At 35.1% G+C, this 27,392-nt stretch overlaps 1 protein-coding gene and 1 long non-coding RNA gene across 7 annotated transcripts in view; one reads left to right on the forward strand and one right to left on the reverse strand.

Moving 5' to 3' along the window:
* Positions 1 to 27,392, reverse strand: part of LOC143228955 (potassium channel, subfamily K, member 16-like) — a 74,864-nt gene that overhangs the window by 17,201 nt on the left and 30,271 nt on the right. For 5 of the 6 annotated variants that reach the window (XR_013015584.1, XR_013015583.1, XM_076460493.1 and 2 more), the window contains exons 2-3: positions 6,031 to 6,181; positions 2,929 to 3,105 (exon numbers count right to left, since the gene is read on the reverse strand). Coding sequence is in view for 4 of the 6 variants with exons in the window: in XM_076460483.1 (XP_076316598.1) it covers positions 2,929 to 3,105; positions 6,031 to 6,181 (328 nt within the window). In the remaining 2 variants the exon portion in view is untranslated. The remainder of the gene's footprint in view (positions 1 to 2,928; positions 3,106 to 6,030; positions 6,182 to 27,392) is intronic. The other variant, XM_076460502.1, reaches the window with a different exon arrangement.
* Positions 4,063 to 11,073, forward strand: LOC143228974 (uncharacterized). The gene is made up of 2 exons (XR_013015586.1): positions 4,063 to 4,802; positions 4,916 to 11,073. It is a non-coding gene; the product is annotated as an uncharacterized LOC143228974 (long non-coding RNA).

The raw sequence follows: 27,392 nt of genomic DNA on the forward strand, positions 1-27,392 counted from the left end.
GTTTCTAGCGTTATAATTCTATAGACATACCACTGTTCCATTGGAGACGATCTCAGGGGAAACTCAGATATTGTTACGACAAATACATTTCAAAATTATTCGATAACAACGGTGTGAAGAAAAACACGATAATTCTAGAACTTAACAAAAAAGAAACATGAGTTTTTCACTTCACATAAAGATAAAAGAATATATTTTTATTTAAGCCGACATTTTGTCTTTGCGGCTTCTCCAAGGTTAATATAACTCATTATGTATATTAACCCTGAAGAAGCCGCAAAGGCGAAATGTTGTTTTAAATAAAATAAATATTATTTTATATTCCTATGGAGTGAAAAGGTCGTTTTATCAAAATATGTAAATCCTTTCGATATCCACTACAAATTTTGAGGGACAACACAAACGACATCACTATAATATTGAAATGTGTTAGACCGAAGATAAAGATGATTCGAACAAGTTCATTCGCTGGTCACGTGTGCCATAATGCTTAGGAATATAATGAGTTAAAGAGATTAACTTTCCTCTTTATAGATCTTTCCTATTGCCTTCTGAGAAATCTTTCGTAACACTAATCAGAACTTTAAGCAGCCCGACAAAGTCTGTCATAGTTGAATGTTTGCCAACTAAGCTTTGAAGAAACGTAAAGAAAGTAGACTTGGCCACCATTAGAAAGAGTACTCATTTCCACTGGTGTGTTTTTCAGATTTTTTATGTACAATCTGATTAAGAGATAGTTTTTTAGGACACACCTCAGATAACTGTTTGTTTATGTTGTTTTTTATTTATTTTTTTGATTCAGAATGAATTTTGTTCCATAGTAAACTGAGATGGCTTCATAAAAATAAAATCAGTCACGTGAATGAAAATGCAGGAACAAAAGAAAGAACCAGAAACGAAAACTTGTATTATGAGTAATTAATACATTATACTGTTATATTTATATTATTATACTATTATATTATATTATTATATTATACTGAATATTTTACTAAATTATACTAAAATTATACTAACAATTATATAAAAATTGTACTAAATATTATACTGAATATAAAACCCTGTATTACGAGTAATTTATACTGATTTATTTACTAAATTATACTAACTTATTTATCGAAGCAATTACCCAAACAGACCAAATATGGTTATAACAGAAGAGATAATGAATATAAATCAGGTAATTTGGGCACTAGACTCGTAATATGAGGGTAGCAGGTTTGAATCCCTGTCACACCAAATATTCTCACACTTTCAGCCGTGGGTACGTTATAATGTGACGGTCAATCCCACTATTCGTTGGTAAAAAAATGGCCCAAGAGTTGACGGTGGGTGGTGATGACCAGCTGTTTTCCTCTAGTCCTACACTACTAAATGAAGGACGGCTAGCGCAGATAGATCTCGTGTAGCTTTGCGCAAAATAAAAAACAACAACAAATAAACTGAGCTATTATGAAATTAATATACAAACGTGATTATGAATCAAATAAAATAAAACTGTATTTAGTTACTATTCTTCTTTATTGTTAGTAGTTCTTTTAAGCAATTAATTGTTATTTTTAAACCAAATTTCACGTCTCACTAAGGTTAAACTGAATAATTTAAACGTTTCTGATGTCTTACTATAAAAAAGTACTTCCTATAGAGCACTACTTTTTTGTGTCTATTTTAGGTCTTGTTTTTGTTTAACATTACTAAGTAAGATAGATTTTCGTTCCTGTAGTGCAGTAAATGGTTTGTTGTTGTTATTTTGCATGTAACTTTTTTTTTTTTATATATTCTGACACTAACCGGTGTTTGGTTCGATGTTTTATCTGTGGGAGATTTTGATAGGGTTGATGTATTTGAGATTGCTGAGCGTCGCGAACGCATAATGGTGTGGGTCCCTTATTCTCGTTCAGGACAGAGTTCCTCAGTCATTAATGGATTTTACACATCTAGAATCCCCACAAAACATAAAGAGCACTAGTTTTTGATTAACTTAGTACTAAAAATGTTTATTATTTATAAACTACCAAAATAACTTTAATCGCACAATACATATACACCTCCTTCACTAGGTATTTATAATCAATCAGCTTCTATCAATCAGCACCACATCATCACACACACAAAATCATGTACACTATATGTAGAGTAGCCTAGTTTTCACGCTCAACCAGTCATAGCGTTCTACACTGTATAAATAGGAATACCGGAAACATGCAAGTGGAAATGACGTAAATTTTACGTAGGCGTTTCAAAGTGCACAATAAATCATATACTCTGTATGTAGAGTAGCCTAGTTTTTCACACTCAACCAATCATAGTGTTCTACACTATATAACTAGGAATACCGGAAACGTGCAGATTGAAATGAAGTACATTTTACGTAGGCGTTTAAAAGTGCACAAAACTTTATTTACTATTTTACAAAAATTTACAATTAATGTTTTGTTTTACTGTTTATACGTCTTATTATTTTCAAATTCACACGATAAATGATTTTGCTAGAGAGTGTAGAATCAACGATCCCTTTGAATTCTGTCGGCCTTTGCTAACCAAGTCTAGCTATTTACAATATTTTACCTTAGTTTTTAATTAACGCACATTATTCAACATCCGGAACACATCTGAAGATTACCGCTGGTTACTAAGCCTGCCTTGTTTACTAGGTTTTATCTTGGTTTTTATTTATGGTGCGGACTTAACATCTGAGGTACACCTGAGATTACCACTGTTAAATAAATCTACCTTGTTTACCTTTTTCTTATTTTAGTTTTGTCGTGCAAAATTGAGCATTACTTTGTTTGTTAGCATATGCTATCTGGGCTACCCGTACCCTGGACAGAAGTTATATAAATTCATGATAAATGAATGTTTATTCGGCTAAGAGGCTTTTATTACATGGTTTTAAAATATATATAATAGGAAGCGCTTTGAACTTACCAATTGTTGTAACGACGGTAATCGCAAAGAAAAAAGAATTGTAGAAACTCCAGTTGAGATTCGTATTGTTTCCATAATCGTCCATTAGGTTTTTACTTCTTGCTTCCGCCAGGTGGTGCACCAATCTCTGGATATCTCCTTTAGTAAAATTTGGATGATTCATCCGAAGAAGCTTATCTTTTATTTAAGAAATAAAAGCAATAACACATTTTTTTAGACTTAGATCTAAATCATCTACAGGTAAATGCCCCTTTATTTCAATCAAATAACCAACAATTTATTATAAATAATGAATGTTACTGACAAGGTAATAAATAGATCGGTGAACCAGACGTATGAAACGCTTTGTACTTAGTAAACTAATATACTGTTTTTACTTCGTTATCAAGTCTTTAAGGCGAAGTGTTGAATAACACATTGATAAAAATCAGAAACAAAATGATTCATTTTGTTTAAAATGATTTAAATTTAGGAGGGAAAATATTGCACAAGAATACGTCACGTTTAGATTTTTCAATTGTTAGAAAGTAAACCGTTCATTCACACTCTTACACACATGTATAACAATACATCTATATAGATATACACATTGTCATACTGTTATACCTTCTCTAACTCAGCTAAAAAAAATCCTTTGCAATTCGAGGAAACCAAAAACAAAAATGTGAAAATCCAATAGTATTATGTAATACTCTACAGCATTATTCTGATTTAAAAAATAAGGCAGCTTTAATAGTATACAACTAAACTATTTGGCAGTTGGTTAGTTAAACTTCTATGGATCTAATTAACATAAAATAGAATACAGTTAGGCTTAGTAGTGTCGTTCGAATCCATGATAATGAGATTTAAACTATAAAGTATGCTTCATTTTTGTATTTGCAATATTATCCTAGTCAAACAAAATAACAACAACAACAAAAACACGCCCATATATAACAATTTTAATGTAGTGTAAAGTGCAAAGTTATTGTAATTATTAAATAAATATGCTGACCCAGTTTTAAGTAATGCAGGAGTAGCACAATCGGATACATTTATTTGTCATATGCTGGTAAACATTTGGTTAAAGTATTCCAACATTGTATAGTAACTATTTTAGGGCTTGGGGAATCAGCCAGCAGATTTTATAAACCATGTTCATGTAACTACTACGTACTCGAAAAGCAACAACAGACGAAATGGAAGCACGAAGATAAAAACGAAGCTCTGTTTTTAGAATACTGCTGGATTGAGATTAGATCTGGCTAACTGGCAAAACATACGACAGTCTTTATTAAATTCATAGCTAGTTCTATTTAAATACATAAAGCATGATAATATGTTTGCTGTCGATGAACTTTACGGTAAATTAGTTAAAGTTTTTGTAAGACCCCATGAGTAGTAGCAAAAAAGGATGTGTCACAATTCATTGCCACAATACATCTGCCATATCTAGTGCCAACTAAGCCTGTCACCAAATACAAGAACTCCTGAGACCAGCGAGAATACAACAGACAAAGGAGCGTCTCAAGCGTTTTCCATGTTCTCTGTTAGTGTGTGAATCGGGTTAAGTACGTGAATTGTAATTATCACAACAGTATGTTTGTTTGTTTGTTTTTTCAATTTCGTGCAAAAGTACACTAAGGCTATCTGCTCTAGTCATCCCAAATTTAGCAGTGTAAGACTAGAGAGAAAGCAACTAGTCATCACCACTCACCGCCAACTCTTGGGCTACTCTTTTACCAACGAATAGAAGGATTGACCGTCATATTGTAATGCCTCCACAGTTGAAAAGACGACAATGTTACGTGTGAGGAGGATTCGAACCCGTGACCCTCAGATTAAGAGCCGAGCGCCCTAACCACCTGCTCATGCTGGACCCCCAATATTATGTAAGACAATTATAAACAGTACTTTTAGATAATAAATAACTTATTTCATTGTTTACACTATTGATTCGTTTTGTGTTCCTATTGTTCTGAGTCAACTTTACTATCTTTCACAGGAACTGGCGAACTAGCAAGCAAGTTTTCTTTAACCCGGAGTGGGTTAAGGAACCACACCATCAACAGGAGAATATGCATTATTAATTATAAAGGCCCAGTAGTTAAAGCAACGTAGATGCATATTATCATATGTCAACATCACTACATCTGTCACAATCACCGTCGGCGAGGCATTTCGTCCAATATCAGAATTTGTCAGGCCAACTGGAATATAATAGATAGAGTAGCAATTTAGGGATTGTGAGCTATATAAGAATTTTCATATATAACTTTTATGGTATGAATCAGATTAAACGAGATAACTGTAATTATTATCGAAATAATTCAAGTCACTTGCAAATCAAAGTTGTAGGTAACAATTAAACCACAACATCATTTAGTTTTCTTCACTTTAAGACCGTTTATTTACGTATTTATTTTATTTAACTTCACTATCATTCACGAGAACTGACGAACCAGCAAGCTAGTGCTAAGACAACAGAAACAATATTAAAACTTTACCAAATGCATTCTGTTCTCTTCTAAACGGCCCGGCATGGCCAAGCGTGTTAAGGCGTGCGACTCGTAATCTGAGGGTCGCGGGTTCGCATCCCCGTCTCGCCAAACATGCTCGCCCTTTCAGCCGTGGGGGCGTTATAATGTGACGGTCAATCCCACTATTCGTTGGTAAAAGAGTAGCCCAAGAGTTGGCGGTGGGTGGTGATGACTAGCTGCCTTCCCTCTAGTCTTACACTACTAAATTAGGGACGGCTAGCACAGATAGCCCTCGAGTAGCTTTGTGCGAAATTCAAAAACAACAAACAATCTCTTCTAAACAGATTTTAATGTAGCATTCCATCTTCTGCCAAACGACAATTGCTAATTTTAATATGATACTAAAGACGAATCAAAACTAAAACAGAAATTCCTTAAATGATAAGAATTAAAAATAATTTATGCAAACGTGTAGACTTACAAAACTTGTGGCTTGAGCTATGAAGCGAAGCACGTCCAGATGTTTCGAAACAAAAACGAGATTTATAATTTTAAAATGTGAGCAAATTATGACAGTATATCATTATTTTTCATCATATTATACACGTAACAAAACCAAAAAGTATGTAACCTTTCCTACCTTCCCAGTTTTTCCGAGTTTCTTTTAACTGCACTCTCATCTTCTCTTCCAAAGGGGCTTCAAGAGACATAAAGACAGCGCCCCCTATCAACACGTACATGATGAATAGAATCAAGAGGCCAAGGACCTCCTTTTTATTCATGGTGATTGTCTAAAAAATAGTAAAAAGCATGATTAACCAACTAAAGCAAGTATGTATTAAAATATAAACATTACACGTACAGGGGTTTCGGAATTTATCTTTAACAGCTGTATCACAGCAGTATTTTATCTGTGTATATAAATTCTACTCTAACCCTAGAAAAAACAAGGTTAGAATGATCATGCTTCAGCTGTGTTATTTACTTACCTATACTTCCATTTATAACTCAGATTAGACATGTTAAATTTTTGATACATTTACTCCTAAATTTAAATCAATTTTTAAACTTTATTCTAAACGTGAAGTTAGCAAAAAAATAAAAAAGTGCCAAATCTATTAGACTGTGTCTCTCCACAACGGTGTAGGTCCTAAGTTTTCAGCTACCTCTTCCACCAAGAATGTCGAATATTTTTCATTCTGTATTTTGTAGCGCTTTATTACTTATCTGTTAAATATGTGCAAGACTCAACCAGATCCTACAATCATAACAACAAAACGATGTTCGACAAAAGCTAGATACTAAACACTATTTTATAGTCAAATTCATGCAGTAAGAATAATCGTAAGCGATCGTTTTTATAGGATAAACAAAAATACTTCTTGTTGTGGGTAACAGCTCTGCAAAAAGCATCGATCGCCTTTATAAAATCAATTTCTATATTTCCCCTAAAATTTTTCGTTATTTTAATGATTCTTTGTTTCATTCTCACTTATTTATATTGAAATAAATATACATTGCCAGGATTTTCTGAAGGCTAATGTGTAATTTCTATTCATTAAGAATAAAAATAGGTTTTGGTAGCATTATAATATATATTTGTAAACAGTGTCAGTAGAAAAAGTCAAATTTAACAATATGCTTATTAACACAGTTACAGGTTGCCGGAAACAGATGGGATCTGGGGTAGTGAACTTTTCTCAATAAATGTTCCATAAACGAGCATTAATTATACAGTGAGAAAAGAGCAACGACCCATGCAAACCCATCATTTGTCAGCTGGAGAAGGCGTCACTTTGTAACAAATACTTGGAACGAAGCATTAACTTGAAGTAGTGATAACCATCTCCTCCTAGGGGTTTCTTATTTTTGTTAAGCCTAATGTTTTATAATGAAAAAATAATAATTTTATTATTTCTCTTGAGAGGTACTTAAGATGTGTACTTCCGGTTTCAGATGAACTCTTACAATTCTAGATAACGCGAGATTACACTTTGATTTAAAATACGTACCGACCTCTGTGGCTTTTTGCCAAAATCCAGTCTATTTTAATGTTTTTTACACATGGTAGTAGTAGTAGTGGTAGTAGTCGGCAAATGTTAAAGTTTATGATAATATAGAGATGTTAAGTGCTACAACCAGAATAAGGCTACACTGAGTAGAAATAGTAAAGAGCGTGTGGGAAAAAAATAATTTCCCATTTTATTTCAAATGTGATTAAAAACAAACACTTAAGCTGTACGTTTCAAGTATTTGTATACCTTTCAATAATACTAATAGTTACTGAATAAATATAAATTAATTAATGCAAGTCAAGCAGAGGATAGATACAAAACGTCAGATATGCATCAGCTCACTCTTTTACGGGATTAGGCTTAGTTGAGCTATTAGCTTGCCTCTATTATGAATTTGAAGATCCATGGTTTGCGGTACGTCAATGCTAAAATGCGATTGGCAACTTAAAATCGAGGGTGTGCCATAACAGTGAGGAAAAATCTTACTATTGGTTAAAGGGTTAGCAGTTGTTACCTTTGGCTATCTGCAAGCTTTTCTTCATCAAAAATTTAAATACCTAATAGACTTATATAATAAGTATTTGCAGTGCTGCCACTAGACATCATGAAATCTCAGGAACAAAATTACATGAGGGCTCTTAACCTCTGTTGTTTACTATTGTGGGCCACAAGAGGCTGCTGGTGCAATCCTCGGTGGTTTGTGGATTTGATTCAGCTAGTATGGAAGTAGCTGCGCACAGAAATACCTGTTTTGCTCTACAATGTGACATGTCCATCATGAAAATGTTATACGTTATTATAATTACAATTAAAGTTATTTGAAATTGAGTACCAAACATCCGATTTAAACAATTGTGTATCAAATTACAAAAATACTTTTAACTGTTCTTACTAACTTTACAAATTAGATCGTGTATTTTCTTATACTATCTTAGAACATGGAACATCTTAAAATTATCCATCTTTCTTTTGCAACTGTATAAAAAATACACCTCCTTCATTCTTCCACCCTCTTTTCAACGTAAATATTAATCTATAAATTAAAATGTATCTTTTAATGTTTATTTCTTGTTATGTACATAATAGGCTATCTCTGATCTGCCCACCACGAATATAGAAATCCAATTTTTAGTGTTATAAGCTCTCAGACTAACCACTGAGTTAATTGGAGAGATGACGCTCTTCCAACTAGTAACCCATGTTAAATAAAACGAGTAAATTACTATGAAGTATTTTTATTTAGTATTTTATTACAAAATGTTTAATTGCTTTTATAATTTTAATTAATTGATTCATGAAATTCAACTACTTTGACAACATATCAACAATTGTGTTTTCTGCAATACTCTTTTTCCTTGTTTGTTTGTTTGTTTGTTTTTTAAATTTCGCGCAAAGCTAGATGAGGGCTAACTGCACTAGCTGTCCATAATTTAGCAGTGTAAGACTAGAGGGAAGACTGCTAGTTATCACCACCCACTGCAAACTCTTGGGCTACTCTTTCACCAACGCATAGTGGGATTGATCAAACATTATAACATCCCTACGGCTGAAAGGGCGAGCATATTTGGTGTGACAGGGATTCGGACCCGCGACCCTCGGATTACGAGTCGAACGCCTTAACTTACCTGGCTTTGTCGGGGTCTCTATTTTATTAAAACAAAAACCAGATTTAAACTTAGTTTCAACGCCCTCTATTTTTATATACACATATTTCCGTTTTATTGAATTTAACAGAACATCTATTTTTAAAACAAAAATTTTCAAATGATTTACGTTATGATCAAATTTATGTAATAGGCATTAAACCTAGCCCCTCAGTGGCTATGTGCCGAGTCTTTGGATTTATGATGCTAAAAATTGAGTTTCGATACGCGTGGTGGGCGTAACATAAATAGCCCATTATGCAGCTTTGTGTTTAACAACAAAGAAGCGAGTATTAAAACAATTAGTCGTTTTAGATTAAATCTTGTCAGGAGTATTTGTATACGAAGTACAGCAATAAAGAGTTAGGTATTCTGGTACCAAGTTAGGCATTCTGGTACCAAGTTAGGTATTCTAGTACCTCATTCGTAAACAACGTGAACGACAAATAATTTCCGTGATTTTTTATGACTTACTATTTTGTTTCAGACTCCCCATTTTTTAAAGTTTACTTCATGTAACACACTGTAGTTGTATATCATTCAGTAGTGTAAACAAAGTAGTTCATTTGTATAATAAAAGAACCAGGTGGAAAACTAAACAACAAAATCATTAATTACCAGTTCAGAACACACACAAATTGTCTAATGCTGATTGTTACATTTGAATAATTTACAGCTTTATCGAAAGAAAAAATACTGTCCGAGAACAAACTTTCTTTGAGATGTAATCAAAAGCAACTAATTAAAAACATGTTAGACCGCCCTTCACCTTACACAACACTAACCCTAATAATTCTTTTCAATTCCAGTATTCTGTCACTATAAAGGATTTCAACCTGTGGATTATTGCGAAATTCATCTAGGATTTATTTGTTTTGAATTTCGCGCAAAGCTATTCAAGGGGTATTTGCGCTAGCCCTTCCTTAATTTAGATGTGTGAGACTAGAAGAAAAGCAGCTGGTCGTCACCATCCACCGCCAACTCTTGGGCTACTCTTTTACCATCACATAGTGGAATTGACCGTCACATTATTACGCCCCCACGGCTGAAGTGGAATTGACCATCACATTATAACGCTTCCATGGCTGAAAGGGCAAGCATGTTTGGTGCGAGGGGGATTCGAACCCGCTACCATCATATTATGAGTCGAGTGAAGTATTGTGTTACGTACCATAATTTACGTATTATCACTTTGAACAGATCTCCGATTCGTTATATTACGTAAGTTAATGTACAACTATTTCATGTAATAGGAAATTTGAATTTAAATTTAGTAGTTAGTTAGCTGCTTATATGTATAAATTTATGTTATATACCAACAAGATTGATACACAAAATTTCTTTTTTTTAAACACAAATACATTCTAATATACAAACATAAAAACCACAATACAATTTAAAATAGCTGTTATTACTAACAGTTATTATAAACGAGGGTTATATAAAACAATTTTACAAACTTACAGACAACACTGAGTCTTATATCTAGCTTAGAAGTAAATATTTTATTAATAGCTCAAGTCCACGTCCTGCAAATTAATTCTAAGTTCATATTGTTATTCGTTGCTTCAGCTGGGTAGGCTTAATTGGCCTCACACCAGTTAGAAGTTCACTCCTTCCAGCAAAGATAATTAATGTCCTCGTAGAAATAATAACGTCCGAAGTTATGCATTAAAACTGAACGGTGTGTAAAGTTTGAAATCTGTAAACGTTTCTGGTCTGGTTCTGTAGTTTTCAGATTCATAGACGTCAATCACAATTACAGATTCCTTAATGTATATATAGTGTACTGACTGTAGCTGTCCAACAATATTACTACTCTTCTTTGCGCGTTACTTTTATACAAATCACGCGAATCTCTAGAACCTTCAACAAAATTATCTCGCAATAATGTCAATCACTAATATTATATACGTGTTCACAAATGGTATATTGTTGATCCATGCTCGAAAACGTCCTACAATTTTCTAGAACAGACGAGACTTGCACAATACACAGAATGTATGTCACAAGCAAAAAAGAAAACTGTACTGAAATAAGCTTAGGCACTAAAATAAATGTGCAACAGTAAATTTGTTACAATTGTTTCAAACAAAACAACAACAACAACAAGAACATATGGTATTAAATACTAAAGTAAAAATAAAATAAAGTTGTTATAAAAATCTCTTATTGTGATAAAAATAATCTGTAATAATAAAAGAGTTTGTGTCTGTGTGATCGCTACAGCTCCAAGAGGAAAGATTGTTTGTTTGTTTTTGAATTTCGCGCCAAGCTATTCAAGAGTTATCTGCGCTAGCCGTCCCTAATTTAGCAGTGTAAGACTAGAGGGAAGGCAGCTACTCGTCACCACCAATCGCGAACTCTTGGGCTACTCTTTTACCAACGAATAGTAGGATTGAATGTCACATTATAATGCCCCCACGGCTGAAAGGATGAGCATGTTTGGTGCGACCAGGATTCAAACCCGCGACCCTCGGATTAGGAGTCGAACGCCTTAACCCACCTGGCCCAAGAGGAAAAAACTTAGAGAACTGAAATATCTTATGCATGTTAAAATGATTCTGAGGGTGTGAACAGCAAATAGTATGGGACAATTTCTTTTGCCCGAAACACCCGTAATTCTGCTTTCCGAAAGTCTATAGAAAAGTATAATTTTTTTTTTTTCTAATTCTCACTTACTAAATAATGACCCGGCATGGGCAGGTGGTTAGCGGGTTTGAATCCCAGTGATACCAAACATTCTCGCCCTTTCAGTCGTGAGGGCGTTATAATGTTACGGTCAATCCCATTATTCTTTGGTAAAAGAGTAGCTCAAAAGTTGGCGATAGGTGGTGATGGCTACCTGCATTCCCTATAGCCTTACATTGCTAAGTTAAGAAAGGATAGCCCTCGTGTAACTTTGCGCAAAATTCATAAAACAACAAAACAAAGAAACACTTCCTGAATGAACCAGATGTTCAACTAAATACTATTTTTCCAACACAAAACTGAGAAAAATACAATTCTGCAAAATAGACTAAAAAGAAGTTGAATTGGACTAAGTTTGAGAAACAATGGGAAGTAAAACATGAATCAAAGAACTGTGGAAAATTCGGAGAATGAAAAGAAATAAAAACAGGAATATGGAAAACTATATTAAAACTGTTTACTTCTAAAAAGTTGGATTGAATTAAGTTCAGTATATAACAATAGATAAATCAATAAAAGCTCATTGGAGTAGCTGTAAAAATGAATAAAATAAATGAAACGCTTGATTGGTATATTGAGGCTTCTGTAACTCATAAGAGGACCTTAAAATTTCACAGTAGAGTTAGAGTGTCTTATGCTAGTTTGAAATATAAATTACTCAAGACCAGTGACTGATTGAGTGTTTGGAATTAAGCATAAAGTTACACAATGGGCTATCTGTGCTCTGCCCACCACTGGTATCGAATAGTAGGATTTGACAGCCACTCCTATAACACACCTGCGTCCTCAAAGTGTGGAGCGCATTTTGGGCACAACTGGCTGTGAACATTGAATTAAACTGAATTTACAGCACATTAACCATTTGGTATACACTCGGCCCAAACTTGTTTGGAGTTAATTCTGTTTAACCAGTCATATTGAGTCTTACAGCTGAATGGGTTATATTAGACTGTGCTTCAGTATGGTACACATTTTACAATGCCAAAGGAACTGAGGAATGACACCATTTTCAAGCAGAGTAAAGAAACATTACTAGAATGTGAAGGGAGTCCATAAATTTTAATTGTTTTTCTCTTTTAACCATATCTGTTTCTTCAATTCTGCAGAAATGTTTCTTGTTTATCTTCCCATGTATGTCCAACTAATTTTTTAATAGTTTTGAGGCTAACAGCACTAAATCTAAGTGACAAACTCGGGATGCCCTGAAGGTGTTCTTACACATACGTCATTATTTCATGCTGAAGTGAGTATCTCACCTGAAGAAAACCTCACATGGCTAGGTGGTTGAGGTGTTCGACTCGTAATCTGAGGGTCGCGGCTTCGAATCCCCGTTACAATAAACATGCTTGCCCTCCCAGCCGTGGAGGCGTTATAATGTGACGATCAATCCCACTATTCGTTTGGTAAAAGGGTAGTCCAAGAGTTGACGGTGGGTGGTGATGACTAATTGCCTTCTCTCTAGTCTTATACTGCTAAATTAGGGACGACTAGCGCATATAGCTCTGGTGTAACTTTTCGCAAAATTCAAAGAAACAAACAAGTATATTGGGGCTTTTCTGAAACATGAGGGGGGCTATTAATTCTTCAGAATGCTGCTATTTTATGTTACTCTAAGAAATAAGTTTAAATAACAGATGTTGTAGCCGATTGTAAAAGTAAATATAAACTTCTTCATTTTTTCGACAACCGAAAGTTTATGAAACTATCCATCTATATGTATGTTAGCGATATTAGGAGCAGATTTTGCACATATTCGGAAACAACGTTATTACTTATGAAGAATGACTCATGGATTTGAAACAGATTCAACTGAATTTATGTAGTTTAGAATTTATATATATAAGCTCAATATTTGCGAAGTCCCCTGGTGGGACAGAGGTAGATCTTTGGATTTACAACGCTAAAATTAGGGGATTGTTTCTTCTCGGTGGACACAGCAGATATTTCGAAGTGGCTTTGCTATAAGAAAAAAAACACATACGGTACTTATGAAAATATATTAAGGAACGAGTTTATAAAATATTAGTTTGTTTTGTTTGTTTGTTTTTGAATTTCGCGCAAAGCTACTCGAGGGCTATCTGTGCTAGCCGTCCCTAATTCAGCAGTGTAAGACCAGAGGGAAGTCAGATAGTCATCACCACCCACCACCAACTCTTGGGCTACTCTTTTACCAACGAATAGTGGGATTGACCGTCACATTTTAACGCCCCTACGGCTGGGAGGGCGAGAATGTTTGGTGTGATAGGGATTCGAATCCGCGATCTCAGATTACGAGTCGAGTGCCTTAACCACCTCGCCATGCCAGGCCGTTATGCAATCATTACATTACGTTTACGATCGAGTTTCTCATAATTAAAAAAAAAGGTTACTTGCGTGAAGCATATTTAAGTAAAAACGACCGGTGCGACCGGGATTCGAACCCGCTACCCTGGGATTACGAGTCGGACGCCTTAACACGTTTGGCCATGCCGAGCCCTAAAGTATTAGTTGATAACAATTTCATCAGAAACTATTTAATAATCTGAATTGTATTATTAAAATTTAATTAAATAATTAGATGGTAAAATGGCCAACCTTACAGCCGTTGTGACGTTATAATGTGACGGTCAGTTCCACTATTTGCTAGTAAAAGAGTAGTCCAAGAGCTGACGGTGGGTGGTAATGACTATCTGCCTTCTCTTTACTCTTTATTTTCTAAATTAGGGACGGTTAGCGCATATAACTCGCGTAGCTTTGCGCGGAATCCGCACCAAACAAGAGTAAATAAACACAAAATAATATCTCGTGTTATTTATTGGAAAATGTTTTCAACAGTGAAATACAAATCACATGTTTTAACACAGTGAAAGGAAAAAGAAATTCGGTAATGTCTCAGAGGTTTTGAATACACCGTTGAACATTTAGGATTCTGCCGTATCCAGATATCTAATTCATACTATGTTAATGTATCCCAATCTGGAATTATGAGTAGTGAAAAAGACACAGGGTTTTGGAGTGGCCACACCAACTTTACTTAGAACAGTCGAACACACTAGTTAATTATCTCTCTCTCTTTTTGATTATTCCCCGGTGGAACAGAGGTAAGTTTACGAGCTTACAACATCAAAATTAGAAGTTTGATTCCACGCAGTTGGCACAGTAGGCGGTCAGTGTGGCTTTGGTTTAAAATAAACAAGTTTTATTGATTATTATGTCTAATTATAGGATCTTCCTTCATTGTCTCTTTGGTTGTTGTTGTTTTTGAATGAAGCACAAAGCTACATAATGGGCTATCTGTGCTATGCCCACCACGGGTATCGAAACCCTGTTTTAGCGTTGTAAGTCCGCAGACATACCGCTGAGCCACTGGGGGTCTTGTCTCTTTGGAACTGGAAACTTTCTTCTCAATCTCCAGATCTGGAGAGAGGCTACTACTACTATTAAACTTTTCAGCCAGTATCAAACGTATTCCGGGTTTGATACATGTATTATCCTCAACACGGGCTGTCAAAAGAAGTCTATCGTATCCATAGCGGTTGCGGTGGTTGCAAGTCGAAGTTCTTGGAATCTTAACCATACAGGTTATCCATGTAATAATTGTGTATTACAATGACGTACTGAAAATATCCATGTAATAATTGTGTTTTACAATGACGTACCGAAGAGTACCAAAATTCTAGCCACATCTAGCGAGGCTTGGAGATATCTGTTGAAGATCATCCGGGGTTTGGTCCGAAAAACAGATGCAACGACAGAAGACGAAGAAGAGGACCCCTCGGTCATCCCAGAAGAAATTCTATCACTAACTGTGGGTTTCTGCTGACAAAGAGGACAGTCACAACTCAGTCAGTGTTTTTCCGATTCGGTAAATTTCAATCGTCAATTCTCATCGTATATTACATTTTTTATAAGTTTTATAAAAATCGAATAAACCCCATCTTCTTAAATATCATTCTTTCTGTTTCTTTTTCGCAAATGAAATTATGTGCGAGATATATTTCATACATCCTGGACTTTTCAAACAGGGTGTTGTGAAAAACCAAGAATTGCACTGTTTAATTTAAACTCTCTTATAAATGAAAAAAGATGGTGCAATTGTGCTAAGATATACATTTTCTTTACTACAAATACTTGCAAACTTTAAGTAGTATGAACTGTTTCGAATCAATAAGGATTATTAGAGCACAAATATTTTTTTTTCGTTACTTAAAATAAGTTTAAAAATTAAGCATTTATAATATAAATTTGTTGCACATTGTACATTATTATTGGCCAGATTGGTAGTACAGTTCTACAGTTAAAGTCTTTGCGATTGCGTTGTGCTTTTTTTTGTGTTTAGTTTAAGTTAAAATTTTAGTGTTGGGGCCCAAACATCATATCAGATGGGCAACAAATTGAAAACGAATTCTGAATTATCATATAGCAGTGAAAATAACAAAAGTAGAAAAGGAGAAATTTACTGTTCGGGGTTGGGTAGGGGAAGATATAAAATACAGACTGCTAAGTTCTCATATTAGCAGTGGTATTAGCATCTACACTGTAGTTTAAAATGTGTTAATATCCTTATTTTTTGGTTGAAAATCCATAGTAGGAGAGTTAAATATAACATTCTGATAAATATTTTGACTCCTATTGATCAAACTTCCTTACCTAAAAACCGAACAAATTGTATTTAAAAACAAAGGATGAGTTAAAAGTCTGAATATAAACTAACCAAGAACAAGTCAATACTTGCTGATTTGCGATGAATTATAATAAATCAGAACTAATAAATTAGTAAGAGCATACAACATAGAAAATGGACAAAGAGATAAGATAGGGTTAAAACAATATTGCACTAATACAAAGATCAGAGGTATACTGATTACTGAGTTATACTCAGTTGAAGTGAATCTAAATGAGATGTGCATTTAAAGCGACAATCCATTAATATGCTGACTTGTATTTAGGGCAACACTATACTAACGCTCAGTGATTTGTCTGATACTGAACTTGTATCCACTTCATTGCAATTCTTAAGCCTAGTAGTTAGTACAGGTTTTAATCACTTCCCAAGTTGCTTAACAGGTTTTCCCGTCTGATATCTTAAATACTTATTATTATTTCCAAAACATCAGTTATTAATTTAAATCTATTTTTGATGTACCTTGAAAGGTACCTCTTGACTTTAATCCGGATGTCTGAGCAATAAATATATAAACGACAACAAAGTCCATACATCTAGTTTCTTCTTTCCAGCTCACACGACCATGTGGCTGGTGAAAATGAATAAGAAATAGATTACTCAATTAATTCTAGTAGGGCCTTAGCAGGAAACGTTTTTCTTTCCCCCCTGTTTTTAAAATAACATCTTCCATAGTCAGTAAGATGGAAGGCAGCTAGTCATCACCACCCACCGCCAACTCTTCGGCTACTCTTTTACCAACGAATAGTGGGATTGAACCGTAAAATTATAACGCCCCCACAGCTGAATGGGCAAGCATGTTTGGTGCGAGCGGAATTCGAACCCGCTACCATCATATTACGAATCGAACGCCTTAACCCACCTGGCCATGCCGAGCCCTCAGTATGAGAAAGAGAGAAAAAGAAAAAAACGTAGGATAAAGTTACTTCACTAATTCCGAGAGAAATAAATTGTTCGATTTTAGCTTTACAGTTGTTCCATGTCTACTCTTGTTCACCTATGACTCATTTAAATATTAGGATTAGTGCCAGCCAACCTGCTTTTTACTAAACCTGCTCTCCTGTCAGTCGTTCAATACGTTAGTACATGTGTTTTTGAGCACATGTTTATTCAAAGTTTAGACTTTGTAAATATCTTTTTTATCATCTCCTTTCTGAATGTATTATATTGGGGAAAATATCATTAGAATAACTGTATTAACCCTGACGCATAGCCAAGCACAATAGCACTGAAATTACCCGAAAAAATTGCACGTTTGTCAAAACAACCTCGAAATTTCTTCTTAAAAATTATAGTCTTAGTTCTGTTGAGTTCTATTTTTGATTTAATATAGTTAAAAACTGTTTATAGGCTAATTATATTTTCTTTGTTGAAAACTAATGACTCTTCGGCATTTACTCTTTGAAAGATGACGTTCTATTTTTAGGTTAATTGACATTCCATTAGCTACCACCAAGAGTCTGACGAAGCTGAGAGAATTCTATGTTGAACGATCACCTTCATAAGGACAAAATGAAAACTGTGCTTCGAGCCAGGAGTGAAAGAAAAATAGAACATGCGACTGTTGCGAAAATTGGCAGACCCAGTTAAATTACCAAGGTATATCATGTTTTCTAAGTTAATCGCTTTTGCAGACGTATTAAACAAAGGATCTCGTTTTGTACAAATAAGTCAAACCTTATATAGCGTGTAGCGAGATATTCGAATATTCTATCCTAATAATGTGAGAGACGTGCGAACCATTACTAATTAACACGTGGTAAGATCAAATCAACGAGGGATAAACGTTTTACCTGAATAATCTCCCTTCCCCCCACTTACTTAACGGTAAGTCACTCGGCTTACGATGCTAAAATTCGGGTTTCAATACCCGTAGTGTGCAGATCACCAATAATCCATTTTGTAGATTTGTGCTTAACAATTGTACTCTAAAAATTACTTCTATCGATAACATTATACATGCTTACCTTTTTGTTTAAATTAGAAACACGTATTTCAAAATAAACAGATGACATATTAAAGTGAAAAACATTTTATTAATTTTCCAGTGGAGAGGCTAACAATACTGGTCAAAACATCAAACCAACAGTGTAAGATTACATAAAGCCATAGAAACCAACAGTTCAAGATTGCATAAAATCATCTTAAACCGACAATGTAAGATTACATAAAGCCGTCTCAAACAAAACTGCTACTCGTAATCCGAGGGTCGCGGGTTCGCGCCCGCGTCGCGCTAAACATGCTCACCCTCCCAGCCGTGGGGGTATATAATGTGACGGTCAATCCCACTATTCGTTGGTAAAAGAGTAGCCCAAGAGTTGGCGGTGGAGGGTGATGACTAACTGCCTTCCCTCTAGTCTAACACTGCTAAATTAGGGACGGCTAGCACAGATAGCCCTCGAGTAGCTTTGTGCGAAATTCCCAAACAAACAAACTCAAACAAAACGAGCAGAAAAAACAACCAAACACAAAATTATGGCATAATTATAGCCAACACTATTTCACCAACACCAAAAATATACTAAAGTTAAGAAAATGAGTTGGATAAATTAATTTGTAAAAACCTAAACCAAGAAGAAAAAAAGAATTCTGATTTTATTTCAGTTTAAGTCTTAAAATGGAATCCTGGTTTTAAAATAATTAACAAGGCTTATAAAAAAAATATAAATAACTAATTCCTGTTATAAAGACAGTTTAAATTAGACAAACGAAATTAAACAATGGGTAACGTGCGAAATCAGCAGATTGGTACACTCTCGAACATATTATTGTTTTTATAACTTAGCGTAATCAAAATAAAACTGCTAATGAATTTGATATTTAGAGACAAAATATTAAAAATAACTATGGAAAATATTACGACGAATGGTATAAAAAGCAAATATCTCTGGAAAGCTCTTCCAAGGTAAAATCACGTGATGATTCTTTACACTCTAATTGGTTGTTATCATACTAATAAAAAATACTAATTACTACATAGACTACAAAAATACAGTTTCACTATGGTCCAATACCAATAGCAGAGTGGATCTACTCATGGTCCCCCAGGATTGAAATACCGTATTACAAGCATGTAGGGGTTACAGCTGTGGCTGGTGAAAGATAGTCCATGCGAAAAAATGCAACAAGACTCCATGTTTCAGTAGAAGCAACTTGTAAGACTCTGAAGAGGGTACGTGAAAGTGATTAATAATATGGTAAAAAGTGAAACTCTTCAAAGTAATATTAAGTACCGAAATAACTCCCTCATACAGTACGGACCTTACCAAAGACCTTGTTGTAAATACATGTATAAATGTTTCCTCGAGAACAGTAAGATATGTATTAGCAAAAGTGGACTCAATTGACATAAACTGCTGCAGAGAAGAGGCAACCAAACGTAAAGACTGGAATTAACAATGGCTACAAACCATGCAATGACCAAAGCTGGAGGTCTTTACACATGAATCCAAGTTTCAGTTGTTAGAGCTACAATCAACAAATGTTTCTATGATGGCGAGGAGGAGGACACATGTGAATGGGCTGGAAGACATCTTTTAGCAAGAAAAGGATCTGAAGCTAACAGAAATATGTTGTAATGGAATAGAGGCAGATGGAGCATTCGGAGCTGTAGGTTGGCTTCCATGACATCCCGATATGAACATGTTACAGACTCCATGAGTTACGTTAAATTGAGTGGGTCAAAATGCGGTCTTGGATGAATTATGGTGATATTTGACAACATTTAGAACAACGGTCCACATTATACGTCTGTAAATCGTAAGGCAGCAAGGAAACAGGATGTAACACACAGCATAAACATAAGGCAGCATAGAAACAGGGTGTAATGCTTCACGTAAAACATAATGCAGCATAGAAACAGGGTGTAATACTGTGTGAAGTGCAAATGGCTCACACGCTAAATGTTATTGAATTTCTTTCAAACACTTACTGTCATTAACAAATTCACTGACCAGTCATTATTGCTCATTTTTGGGTTCTGTATCTGTATATGCGTCTTGCCTACAGTTTGTTTGTTTGTTTGTTTTAATTTCGCGCGAAGCTACTCGAGCTCCATCTACGCTAGCCGTCCCTAATTTAGCAGTGTAAGACTAGAGGGAAGGCAACTAGTCATCACCACCCAACGCCAACTTTTGGTCTATTTATTCTTTCACCAACGATTGACCTTCACATTATAACGCCCCCCACGGCTGAAAGTGTAAGTTTGGTGCTACCGGGATTCGAACTCGCAACCCTCAGATTACGAGTAAAACGTCTTAACCCACTTGGCCATGTCGGGCTCTTACCTAGAGCGAACAAAATAGAATATCAGACTAGTGAAAAGCAGTTAGATAGTGTAACATTATGGGTAAGGTCGTGTGAGTAGTAAAATAACATAAAACTAATACATTATTTTTAAAACACCTTATTCAAAGACAAATAATGTGTTTTAGCTAACAGTTCTTACAAGAGTATAATAACAAGTCATAAGCCTTTATTTTTGCAAGTAGCTTGTAAAATATTAACGTTGGAAAACCACTGTTATAAAATAATATCACTAACATCTACCCTAATTTTGCGCAACTCAGGCGTCTAATAATCAGTGAATTAATCTGAAAGAGTGGATATCAAGCCTACTCTTTCGAATGAGCTTTGAACATAAATTAGAGCTGAAGCCAGGATAATAATATAAAAACAATCAATTTTCGAAAAATTTTGAAGAAAATTTTTTTTCAAAGCTTCTTTAGCATGTAAAGCTATTTGGCGGAATGTGACTCTTCTTTCAAGAGCATCAAATGGGAAAGCATCTCGATGTAGTAAGGCTTTTCTTCAAGAAATCCGTCTACTGCCACCATATTCCTCTATGTGAGAAACCACAACACAATATAATCACAGTTAATACACGCCAAATCTAATGACCAACAGAAGTTAGAATACAGGATAATATTGAATAATATTAAATTGAAACGACACGAAATAAAAACAAGAAAGAAACAAGACAAGATTTATACATCTGTTGAATTGACAAAATCATCACTCAGTGAGCCTAACCCTTTTGTGTATTTTATATAGTTCATTGATTCGAGTTATAATGGTGGAGTCGAGAGGAAAACGCAGCAGACTTTCTTTCAAGAGGGCTCAGAATCAAATCCTGACCACTACTAACATAGAAATAGTCCTTCTCAGGACATCCTTGAATTCGACAATAGATCAGTAATTAATAGTTGACTTGTGCGATGACGGAGGCTACTAACCATGAAGACAATTAATAACCAGTCAGTTTAACCTCAAAGTAAACATGTTAATAACAATAATTAAAATCACACTATTTTCTATTACTCTTGTATGTGGTCTCATTAGCATTTCAATTGTTCCTATTTTGTTGTATTTGATTGGAGTCGAGGACTTCTACTTAATACCAGAGTTTCTCAGTTCAGCTGGATTACAACATACACACAAAGTCACAGTCAAAACATTATTTATACTTGTGGTAGATAAGGAGCCTTAGGTTGTAGAAAACCTTAGCTCTGATGGCATGAGACACTTAGCAGTAACCAGCTATGTACTGGATATTTCAGAACGATAATTCCGATAATAATATGAATCACATCACAATATAACTTTTCTACCTTTACGAGGGGCAGCCGTTTTTAATGTTGAGAATGAAAAGTTTTAATATATGCGTATTGTATCAATATTATTACTACGATGTTTCAAAATATCGTCTACATATATATATATCATTAATCATAATCTGAGGGTCGCGAGTTCGAATCCCTGTCGCACCAAACATGCTTGCCCTTTCAGACGTTGAGGCGTTATAATGTGACGATCAATCCCACTATTAGCTAGTAAAAGAGTAACCGAAGAGTTGGCGCTGGGTGGTGATGACTAGCTGCCTTCCCTCTAGTCTTAAAATGCTATATTAGAGACGGCTAGTGCAGATAGCCCTCGTGTAGCTTTGTGCGTAATTCAAAAAAAAAATCATTAATCAAGTTTATCCTCTTCTTTTCTTAAACATTATTTACTGATTTTCGCGTAGCTGTATGAATAAGATGCTGCCATCTTGGGCGTCACTCCACTCAGATAAAAATCCAAGATTAAGATGGCGCAAAACTTGGCTAATGGTTCACATCCATGTTTATCTGTCTCTTCCTTTGAGAAAACTGGGCAATGTGCCCAAATGTTTTTATTGTTTCAGAAACTGGAACCACATTTGTTTTTGGTAGACTTCATCACTCGTAATATAGATGGTGACGGTAGGTGATGTGTAAGGTTCTGAGTAGACACCATTGATCAGAAATGTTAGTATTCTTTTACATGCAGACCACGGCTTTCCAGGTTTCAAGTGTATATATTAGGATTAACGAAATATAGGTTCAGTACAGCAGGAATTTGCTATTCAGAGAAATGTTTAACTTTCAAATATCAATTGTCCAGTGATGCTGTTGACATACCAATTCTACGTTTCATCTTCAACTTATAGCCACTACCTTTACAATGTAACTGGTGGCCCAGGTAGACGAACATGTCAAAAAGTTGGATGTCGTTGCATGCTGGTTTCAGGTTATTGTTTAGACAGCTTTTCTCAGGCCGAATAATGGTATTTGACCGTTACTCGTATGGATACGAATTCTTGAGTTCACAATTTAAAAAAAAAAAAAACTACTTGGTCGCGACTGGCGTGGCGATACTTCAAAACATCTGAATTTTGTCAACTTGCACAAATTACTATTCAGTTGGGTTGGGCGAGAACACAATGAAAATTCTATCATAAACACGAAAATGTGTCACAAAGTATGAAACGGAAAGCGTACTGAGCACAAACGTTTTCCATCAAAGTAACTCAGTAACATGTGACTTAATTGCTTTTCTAACCAAGTCAAAGAAACATTGTAGAAAATGTTCTAAAACTTATTTAGAGCTATTAAACTGTTAGTACGAATTTATAAAAATGTCATGACAACCAAAAGCTTTTTGTATACTAAGATCTACATAATTTTGAAATATTTAGTTACATGATTGTTAATGCTGTCAATAACCATTCTCGCCTTCAAGCCGTGGGAATGTTATAATGTTACGGTCAATTCCACTTTTGTTGGTAAAAGAGCAACACAAGAGTTGGAGGTAATTAGCATTGACTAGCTGCTTTCCCTTTAATCCATAACTTCTAAATTATTGACGGTTAGCGCAGATTGTCCTCGATTAGCTTTTCGCGAAGTTTCAACTATAAAGTCCCCCGCTTATAAAGCGGTAAGACTTACAACGCTAACATCAAAGGATCGATTCCCCTCGGTGGACTCAGCAAATAGTCCAATGTGGCTTTGCTATAAATAAAACACAAACAATCCAAGAGCAAAGAAACAAACAAACAAACAGATTATCGTGAAATAAACGAGAGTCGTCTGCAGAGTTGTTAAACTTGATGAAAGTGACACAGTGCACATAATGTTTAATTTATAAGAGTGGAAAACGATAGTCATATTCACCATTCTGATCCATATACGAAAAATTAGGCTTAATAATTTGTAAAAGTAAAGATGATTTTTATGTCAAACAATTTGAAATTACATATATATTAATATATATTTAAATTCCAGTGGAAAAAAATTTAGAATTTTTTAACCATTCAACTTAACGACGTCATTCTTGGATTCATAATGTTCAGAGTTTCTGACCAAGAACAGAAGCTGATGAGAAAACCGTATACGTAAAAAGAATGAGGACCAGAAACTATAAAGATATACAGTAGTGACGCACAGTCTTCTGAATTTCCAAAATGTTGTCGTATGTTCAAAAAGAACACAAATTGTTCATTTTGAAAGAGAATCTATTGATTGTACTTCTCTGGGAAACCTCGTTTCTACTTCAAAACAAGATTCGATTCTGTCGGTTTCTTTTACATATACCTATTTAGCTGTAATTATTCTTAAGCCTAATTTTGATAGCTGCCATTTTAATTTTAAGTAACTTCTTTCACTATAAAATACTTTAGTAAAATAAAACTTGTTTATTTTCCTGCCGCATTTTCATCTACTTTAGACTAAAATTTCTGCTGAAAGGATGTGTAATATTATACACACGGTCATGATAACTATATATTTTTTTATTTCAATTTAAATTATAAATCTTTACTACTACCTTAAATGATGTTTTACACCTATCACGAGGTATCTGATGACTGTGCATTAGCAGTGTTGTTCATCTCACACGATGTTAGCATTCCCATAATGAGCTCCAGTTAACTTCGAAGACTGGCCACAGTCCACTTTGGAAAATTGTACGTAACGTTTTTGTATGTGTTACTTCTCTAAATGACCATAGTTCTGATAACATATAGGAACGAAAAGTCTATACGTGTATGTTTGGTGAAGGATATATTCAATGTGGCATATTTGCTAAAAGATAAAGATATTAAGTTGCGTGATATCGAGTTATAGCAAAACGAGAGATAATTTATATCAGCCACGTTTAAGTATTTGTGGGCAACGACAAATAACAGAAACAAAGGTAGATAAATACTATCATTTATTATTATTAATCTTAATTTATGCGCTGCTAAGCCTACATAGTGTGATAAGCTTTGATACCAAACAAAACTTTAAAATCTGTCTAATTGAAAACACGTCATAAGATATTGTAAATATCTTTTTTTTTAATTGGTTAATATTGTCTTTCTATTGTTATCAATTTTCTTAATCATGAAGAATAAACTATAAGATCAATAGCAGTTAACCCTAATGCCCGAAAAGTCATTTCCCTCAGTTTGGTTAAATATCAAAACGTTTGATGATACACGGTCCACTGATTTAATCGCGCATTACTAAAACAATGTTCCAAGTCTCTTAGGGTTCCTGGAACTTCTACCTTCCATTGTGTGCTCGTGCGGTCTTCGACAGTCACGATTACTAATTTGTGTCCGACACCGTAATTCAAATTCCATTGTAATAAGTTTTTGAGAGGAATGGCGAGATTATTCATCGATCACATATTTTGGTCAATACTGGCTTGTAATGCAGCGATTAGAGCTGACCGAAAACACAAAAATACGTTACTGGAGTTTCATCAGAGGACTTGACAGCAACCAACAAGCGTCGCTAGATGGCAGTGTTTGCACCTTTCAAATCAAAATTTAGTAACTATGTAAAATATAGATTTGTGCAGTGTCATTTCATATAGCAATGCAATGCCACATCGGGTTATCTGCTGAGTTCACCGAGGGAAATTGAACCCCTGATTTTAGCTTTTTAAATCCGTAGACTTACCTTTGTATCAGCGGGAGATTTTACTAACTAAACCGGAAGTATTTCATTGTAATTTGTTTACAACGCGACTAGACACGAAGTTTTGTTATTTCTGAAAGTGTCTGTCATAGCAGTAATGAGTTGTTGTGTTAAAACAAGTAACCATTAACTTACAATCGAATGGAAGTTTAAAATTCTGAAATCCAAAAACCTAAATTAGCGAACGACACTCATTCTGAATAATCATAATACGTTGTTTGGAATTTCACGCAAAGCTACTCAAAGGCTATCCCTTAGAGTGTAAAACTAGAGGGAAGGCTATTAGTCATCACCACCCACCGCCAACTCTTGGGCTACTCTTTCACCAACGAATACTGAGAGTAGCCGCACAGAATAAAGCCCCATGGTTGAATGGACGAGCATGTTCGGTGAGGTTTCTTTTGAACTTCGCGCGAAGCTACTCGAAGGCTATCTGCGTTAGCCATCCCTAATTTAGCAGTGTAAGACTAGAGAGAAAACAACTTGTCATCACCACCCACCACAAACTCTGGGGCTACTCTTTTACCAACGAATAGTGGGAATGACCGTCACATTATAACGCCTCCACGGCTCAAATGGGCGAGCGATCATGTTTGGTGCGAGGGGGATATGATCCCTCGACCATCACATTACAAGTCTAGTGCCTTAACCACCTAGCCATGCCGAGCCTCATATGAGATCAGATTATACGTAATTCTGAGCAGAAAGAAATATTCACTGACTTTTATTTTTTCAAAACACATTCAGTAGTGCGTAAGTCTTGTGTTTGGTAAAATATTAATGTTATAATATTTGTTGCTGTTTTGAATTAAACACAAAGCTACACAATGGGCTATATGTGCTCTACCCATCACGGGTATCGAAACCCGATTTTTAGCGTTGTGAGTCCGCAGATATACCGCTGAGCCACTGAGGGGCGATAAATTATAGTAATCTTATGCTCATGTTATAATAGAAATCACAAACTTACAAGTTTTGTGATTTGTTTTTCTTTTAATTTTGCGCAAAGTTAAACGAGGACTATCTGCACTAGACATCCTTAATTCAGGAGTGTAAGACTAGAGGGACGGCAGCTAGCCTTTACCATCCATCACTAACTTTTGGGCTACTCTTTCACCAACGAATACTGAGATTGGCCGTACATAATAATGCCCCATGGCTGAATGAACGAGCATGTTCGGTTTGGTTTGCTTTGAATTTTGCGCGAAGCTACTCGAAGGCTATCTGCGTTATCCGTCCCTAATTTAGCAGTGTAAGACTAGAGGGAAGGAAACTATTCATCACCATCTACCGCCAACTCTTGGGCTACTCGTTCACCAGCGAATAGCACCCTAATCGCCTAGCCATGCCGGGCATGAGTTTTGTGAAGTAACATTAATAGCATTTAGTTAACATAGATTTACGAAACAAAAAAATAACACGTTTTTGTTTTTTATCTTATATTAAAGGAGAAATAAAATGTAAATTATAATAGAATGCTTCTTGATCGTTTAGTTTTGAAAACATGGGAAGTGTTCAAACACACACATATAGTTGTTGTTGGTGTTTTGAAATTAAGCGCAAAATGAACTATCTGTGCTCTGCCTACCACGGGTATCGAAAGCCGGTTTTTAGCGTTGTAAGTCCGCAGACATACAGCTGAGCCACTAGGGGGCCACACACGCATACAAACATATCTTTAGTTCTGTTTGTATAGCTTTATTTTTAAAACAAAGATAATCTATTAA

The sequence above is a fragment of the Tachypleus tridentatus genome, chromosome 1 (genome assembly GCF_004210375.1).
Source record: "Tachypleus tridentatus isolate NWPU-2018 chromosome 1, ASM421037v1, whole genome shotgun sequence".
In the NCBI taxonomy this organism is placed as follows: domain Eukaryota; kingdom Metazoa; phylum Arthropoda; class Merostomata; order Xiphosura; family Limulidae; genus Tachypleus; species Tachypleus tridentatus.